The 7,153-nt window shown below is 44.5% G+C and overlaps 1 protein-coding gene across 5 annotated transcripts in view; it reads left to right on the forward strand.

Annotated features, from left to right (window-relative positions):
• Positions 1–251: 251 nt before the first annotated feature.
• FGF14 (fibroblast growth factor 14) overlaps positions 252–7,153 on the forward strand; it is a 624,943-nt gene continuing 618,041 nt past the window's right edge. For 2 of the 5 annotated variants that reach the window (XM_081046459.1, XM_081046461.1), the window contains exon 1: positions 252–1,178. In XM_081046459.1, coding sequence (XP_080902585.1) covers positions 971–1,178 — 208 coding nt within the window. In that variant the 5' untranslated portion in view covers positions 252–970. The remainder of the gene's footprint in view (positions 1,179–7,153) is intronic. The other 3 variants (XM_081046462.1, XM_081046463.1, XM_081046464.1) reach the window with 3 other exon arrangements.

The following is a 7,153-nucleotide window of genomic DNA, read 5'->3' on the forward strand; positions in this document are numbered from 1 at the left end:
TTAGACAGCTCCAACAGCAAGCAGCAAGCCAACTCCAGCGGGGCAGAGGAGGGAAGGGTCCAAAGCTGGAGCCGGGTGCTGGCGGTGGGGACTCCAAGAGAGGAAAGAGCGGAGAGACTGCAGTGACACTGCCCTCCCTGGGCGGGTTGAAGCATCTCACTGGTGACGGGTCTGAAAGCACGTGGCTACGTCATGGAAAGCCAGTCTTTTCAATGCAAACTTCAACTCCTCCTCCTCCTCCCTCTAATGCCTGTAACTCACATCGGAGGCTGGGCGAGGAATCCGGAGGGGAGATTTTCCTCATGCTCACCCCTGCTGGAAACTGGGAGAGTGAGAGGAAGAAGGAAGGGGATCTGTGGCGCTCTCTGTCTACTACCGGCCTGACAAGGGGAGGGGGCACCTAGATTTGCATCTTTTCTTCGTGGTGATTGAGGACTGAAGGTTCAATCCGATTCCACTGGGCACTGGCGATTGATTATTTTAAAAATCGACACTGGGAAAAGGGAGGCTGTGTCTTCGGCTGTCAGACGCGATATCGGAGGTGGTATTGGTGTGTGAGTGTGTGTGTTGTTTTTTTTTTTTTTTTTCTTTCTTTTTTCCCCCCTTCTCTCCTAGGGGCTACACAATGGCAGTCTTCTTTCAGTGAGATGAATCCTGCTTTGCCTTCTGCAGACCCACCCATCCTCATAGCGATCAAGTAAAAGGCTATGGTTTTCTCTTTGGGGATCTTTTGTGCATTACTGTTCTCCCCGATTAGTTCTGGTCTCAGTTGGGATTTCTTTGCTTTTTTGTTTGGCTTCATGCTGAAAAAGGATTTCCCCCCCAACCCTTTGGTAATAATCCAGTGGTGATCAAGAGGGATAAATCGTTCACCCTGGCCGAGAAAAAACAATCACTGAGAAGTCTCAAAGAAATATACCACGTGAGGGGAAAAAACTGGGAGAAGATCCGGAATATTATCGTTTTTCCTATGGTAAAACCGGTGCCCCTCTTCAGGAGAACTGATTTCAAATTATTATTATGCAACCACAAGGATCTCTTCTTTCTCAGGGTGTCTAAGCTGCTGGATTGCTTTTCGCCCAAATCAATGTGGTTTCTTTGGAACATTTTCAGCAAAGGAACGCATATGCTGCAGTGTCTTTGTGGCAAGAGTCTTAAGAAAAACAAGAACCCAACTGGTAAGCAAAACATGCATCGTGTTCTGTTTTTCCTCGTAATAACCTGTCTGTTGCTCATTGAGGTAGATCTGCGGTTCAGCTCTGCAGGAAGGCAGGGGAAACAGAGAAGGAACCAGGACAGTGTTGCATATAGAGGTGTTGCTTGGATAAACAAGTAACAGCTGGATCGGCGTCTGTGAGCCCGAAAACCATTAGCAGCTTCTCTTGGCTGTGACACTTCCATCAAAGAGGGAGGAGGAAACTTTTTTTTTTAAAAAAATGTATTTGGTTGCCGATGTTTGGTGGAATAATGAAGGGCTATGGCTTAAGGTTTTGCCCGAGGCAGATGAAGCTTCTGTAGTTGCCAGGAAAAAGAATCGCGAGCTCTTCTTACTTCTGTGGCAGGTTCGGGGACATAGCTCGGTGCCAAGAACCTGCTCTAGACTTTCTGATTAGCTTGCACAATATTCGCCACCCCATCACCTCTACCTAAAGTAAAAGAGGCCCGGTCCCTCGCGGCCCCGCTCCTCGGTCAGCCCCCGCCTCCCTCCCCGGTCTGCTCTTGGTGCCGGAGTATTCAATCATTCCCCAATCTGCCTCCGACACCTCCTGCCACTGGGAATATTTGAGCAGGGTTTATACCTGGGGGGAACCCCAGACCGAGAAGACAAGTCCAGCCCCTCTAATATAAGCAGTTAACAACCCTCCCCTCTTAAAAAGCAGTATCAGAGCCCTGCGTTCGGGTCCTAAGGGTGGGATGAGCCCGGCGGTGGGTCCCTGTTTCAGCCTCCTGGTGATCATGCGCCCTCATTCCAAAGGGCTACAACAGGGAAACTTGCAGTACATTACATAAGAAATGCAAATGTAGTTGATTCGGGGAGTTGGGTCCCCGGGATTCACTTTCTAATGTCTTAGTCTGAGGCGTTTGGGTGCTGTCGCGGAGCTGTGGACGAACCATCTGGGGAGGCCAGGCCGGAGGGCTGCGTGGCGGCGGCGGCGCGCCGGCGAGAAGGCTGGGTTCAGCCAGTCTGTGAGGCGTGCGCGCTGGCATCGGGGGTGTGTGGCGTCACCCGGCTAGGTTCCTGCTGGGGAGGAACCCGGGGCCGGGTGTTTGTGTCTGGGGCGGCATTGGGGGGTGGGGCGGGGCGGGGGCCGGGCAGTCCTGCAGTGGCAGCCGGGGCGCAGAAGGCTTCTGACGCCGGCACTGCGGTGTAGTAGATCATGGCTCCCCACCGCCTCCCTGTCACCCGGAGCTCCGCCGGGGGCCGCGTTGGCACCTGCAATCCCAGCCGTTGGGCAGCAAGTGGCTGCTACCTCTCTGCCTCCAAAGCTCGCAAATGCAGGGTAGATGGGGCGGCGCGCTCCGAGGGGGCTGCGCCTGCGGGAGTCCTGTGCGAGAGCAGGAGGAGGTGGCGTGGGTGGGCGGGGATGGAGGCGGTGGGTGTGAGGCTGAGCACCCTGTGAGGCAACTACGGCTACCGCAGAAGGGAACCTGCGAGTTGTTAGACTGTCCAAAGGGGGAGATGCTCGAGTGCTGGAGGAGGACGCCTGGCTGTCGCCCCCAGCTAGGAAGTTTGGGTGGCTCTTGAGACTCTGGGAGTAGCCTCTGGCTGCCCGCGGGCTCGGTGCTGCAGTGGGCTGTGTGCCTCTGTCCTGGAATTCTCCTCCCTGTGCTCCAGCTCTACCCGCTTTCCAACTGTCCTGCTCTGTTCATCTTCTCCTCCACTCCTCTCCCTCTCCCTCTCTCCCACCTCCTCCTCCATCCCGTTCCTCCTCTTCCTCCTCCATCCCCTGTCCTTTTACCCTTCTCTTTCAACTCTTCAGCATTTAGCAACTCTGAAATAATACCACCATGCAGAGCATTGTCCAAGGAGAAAGCAGTGTTGTCACCCTACCATCCGCATTTCCAGTTCAGCTATGAGGTGGACCCCAGCCCTGGCATCCAGCCCAACACTTGCTGATGCCTTCATCACACCTAAATGTGAAACACTACTATCTCACAAGTTCATGTGAAGACCCTTTTTGCAAGACTTCCCAAAGTGGGACAAGTCAAGGGCTGCAGTGGAAGGGGAGGGCTTACTCTTTCACACAGTAAAAATACTGGTCTTTGAGGCCTTCTTGTGTCCGTCTCTGAAAAGATTTAGCCCCCTTCTGAGAAAAGGATACTGTAAAAGCATTTTTTAAAAGGCTGGGCCATTTGTCTAGGGACCTTGAAGTCAGTTCCTCCATAGTACTGGAGAGTGGGGAATAATTCAGCATGAAACAGTAAGTTTCCTTACTGGTCTTTATAATTTTTTTTAAAGCAATTTTACTGGAAACACTAATTTCCCCCAATACTCGTAATGCAAGATCTTTTCATTACACCTCCCCACCCCACCAACTTTCATCTCTCCGGAATAAAGTAGATATATTTTTTCTTCCAAGGTGTTTTGGAAGGTGTCAAACAAATGACAAACTATTTTTAGAGCAATTTATTTTGCGGCTTATGAATGCTGAAGTACTTGGGTATGAATTGATGGGTTAACTAAAAGTGTGCTAAACACATCACCAACTATTCTAATGAAATAGTTTAATCTTAGATTGACAGGGGTTAGAGTTCCAACCTGGGAGTTGGAGATTTTGTAAATTATTTTTAAAATGGGACATTAATGTGTCACTTATTTATGTCATCTCCAAAAAGATTTGCTTTTTGAGCTTGAATCAAACCCATGCCTAACCACTCCCTTTCAGTATTATAGTTGGTGAATTCCATTCTTCTTCTGCTATTAACATGAAACTTAAAATCATTTGCAGGTTTTTGATCCCAAGATAGCAGTACAACTAAGAAGTTAATTGGGTAATTAAAATAAAACAAAGAGTGCAATCCTCTTGACTGTTAAAACCAAAAAGAACAGATTGACTACTACCTGTTATGTTATCTTAAATCTAAAGTGAAGACAACTGGTTTCAAATGGAGAAGCTTGGCAGAATACCACCAAATACCAGTACTAGGATCATGAATTTGGTGCAAAGATGTCTTATTAGATTAATATTTCTCCCCAATCTTTGCAAATTATAAAATAATATGCTGATTATTCCCAATTCTTTAAATTGTCAACAGGTGTAGGTAGTTTGGTAAAGGGTTCCTGGGAGGACTTTCAGAGCACTGCTATCAGGTTGGTGTGAAAAGAAGCAGATAGGAGAGCCATGAACTTAAGGGCAAAGTTATTCATTTACCCAAAAGTTATTAATCAATATTTAAATAATAAATGTTAATTAATTACTTTTTTGTAGTTGTTTTTACGTAAAATATGAAGATTATATTTGCACAATATGTGCTTTGTAAAATAAACCGCATAGCTTAGAAATTCTAGCTACAAATTTACTATCGTCATAAAAATGAACAATATCTCACAATATACCTATTACAAGAGAAACACACACACACACACACACACACACACACACACACACACAAATGCCCTACTTTCCCCTACTTTTCTAGCAGAGTAATAGCTATATGTTTAGAATAAATGTCACCTTCTTCAACTTTCACTGTATGAGTTATGCAAGGTTACTGACTGTATTTTAGGCAATGAGTCCCTATCATTAGATAGAGGGAATAAGTTCAAGGCACTAGTTTTACCTAGAGGAGGGCCTGATATGTTTCTTTAAACCAGCAATGATAGTTTGGACTGGTCAATGTTTATCACAGGCCAGTTTGAGAAATAATCTAGCTTATTGAACTTTAAGTGACAGCTGCTAAGGAAAGACATGCAGTTGGGGGAAAAAAGTCCGCAATAAAGATAAAAACACAAGTCATGTCATGGATATCTCTTCAGACACATAATGTACAAAAAGCAAAGAAAGCCACAGACCCTCAAAATACATACATCCACTCAACCACACACATGAGATCTCCAAACTTTCATGGATAGGATTTTCGAAAGCACGGATTTTAAGACATATTGTAATCGAAGTTAATTTTATTGAGTACCAGTGTTAGCAGCAAGGAGGGTAGGAAGCAGATGCTCTAGACCTACTTCTGGAGAGCATATTTAGAAAATCGCACACACTCGAGGCCCTGAGTGTTTCCTTTTCTGAACTCAGTCTCCCTCTCTGCCATGTAATTTTGACATAAAACAGGCAGGGCTTGATAGAATTCATTGGCACTTTTTCTATTTCCTACTTGCTTGGTGTCTTTCCGCTCTACTTTTGCCTTTCATTAAGCTGTCTTAGGTGCCCAAACACCTGCTATGTCATTGTTACTCATTTCAATATATGTTATTCTTTTAAAGCTCCTTGCTTTACATTGAGGGCTATCATGGTGTTTAGCAGTGAGAAAATAGGGAGAGAGGGAAGAAAAAAGATAAACATTTTTTATTCCTTCTTCTCAGCCTGCCTTCTCTTCTCAGGTTCCTGTAGGGCTGGGTGAGCCACAAGTGGGCCACAACCCTGAATTTCTAAACTCTGAGCATATATTAGTGGAGACATCAAATTCCGTTTGCGTGGCTGGAACACCATATAGGTGTAAGGTTCTGCTTCTAACATGCTTGTCTTTAGAGTGGGAGTTCATGTTGTATGAGTTGACCTTGGACTCCATCCAGGAAGCTTTACTTACTGAAGTAGTTAAATGAGTTTTGCAGAGCAGTGCCACTCCGTGAACCAAAGAGTGGCATTTTAGATAGGCTTTCAAGTATTGACTTGGTGGGAGAGTGGATTTTTCTTTTTGAAATTTACATTCAAGTTAACAAGTTTGAAATCCAATACATGATAAACTAAACTTGGTTTAGTTTAATGTTGAAGATGACTTTGGCTGTACCCATGTCTAGCCTCTTCTCATCTTAGACAGCATCCATAACATCCATTCAAACGATGCATTGCTTTTAGAAGGTTCTAAAGCTAATTCTATACTATATTTCACTTTTTCCACATGCAGCCATTCCTTTAAAAATGTTCAAACACAGTCTTCGGTGTTTTAGCAACACAAACATTGGGGACTTTTATGAAGTGTTGTTATACATATGGTAACAAGGACAACCAAAGTTTTCACTCCTTTGCATATTTTGGCATTGTAATTCATTCAATAGACTCATAAGCTTTCTATAAATACTGTGTAGATGTCTCAAAATGGAAGCATTTATTCAAAATAGTTTCTTATGTCTGAAGGGGAAACAGTTGGGATGTTTGAATGGTGTATTTGAAGCATTACATTGTCCCTATATTATTGATAAAACCATTGAGCCCAAGTTAGTACCATCACCGGGAGGGACTGTGTGTGAGGGAAATACCTACTGACACCTGCCCTGCACCATAGTTTGTAGTATACCTTAGGATTTTAGTTTGTGTATCATACCACATTTAGTTATAAGAGTTGAACCTGAGCCCTGAAATGCAAGGAATTTTCTGAGGGAGATTTCTCAGTTCCTCCATATGCCTCTAGGCTAATGTTTTTGCTATTCTGCCTTTTAAGGACTCAATATGTCCTGATGTTTTTTCTGTGTATTTCCCTAGCTGCTACAAAGTAATTTCCTGCTTTGGTCAGAATGTAAAAGGTAGGTGGATGAAGGCAAGGGAAGTTGAAAGGAAGAATTCTTGGGGCTTCCCTAAACATGAAGGCAAAAAGGAGGCATAATGCAGACATGTTTATAAGGAACACTCAAGTTATAATCTAATCTACTAACACCATCTAAGAAAGTCACCTGACATTTGTTGGGCACTATTGCTTTTATCACTGTTCCCTGACAAAATCTTTAGTTACAACACAGCAGGATTTTAATATGTTTTAATTAAATGAATTATTAGTGAGAAATATGGTTCTCTGAGAAAGTTAACTTCACTTTTGGCACTCTCAGCCTTTAAATAGCAAATGTTAGGGAAGCTAAGGTTCCCTCTGCAAGAACCCTATTCATTTTCTTTTCTAGTCTTTTTATTGTCCTTGAAAAGGAAGACATTCCGCAAAAACAGTTGAGTGTTCTTTTCTGTTATGTACTCCTTTCTCTTGAGATGGTAACTTG

The sequence above is a fragment of the Rhinolophus hipposideros genome (assembly GCF_964194185.1).
Source record: "Rhinolophus hipposideros genome assembly, chromosome: 4".
NCBI classification, from domain to species: Eukaryota; Metazoa; Chordata; class Mammalia; order Chiroptera; family Rhinolophidae; genus Rhinolophus; species Rhinolophus hipposideros.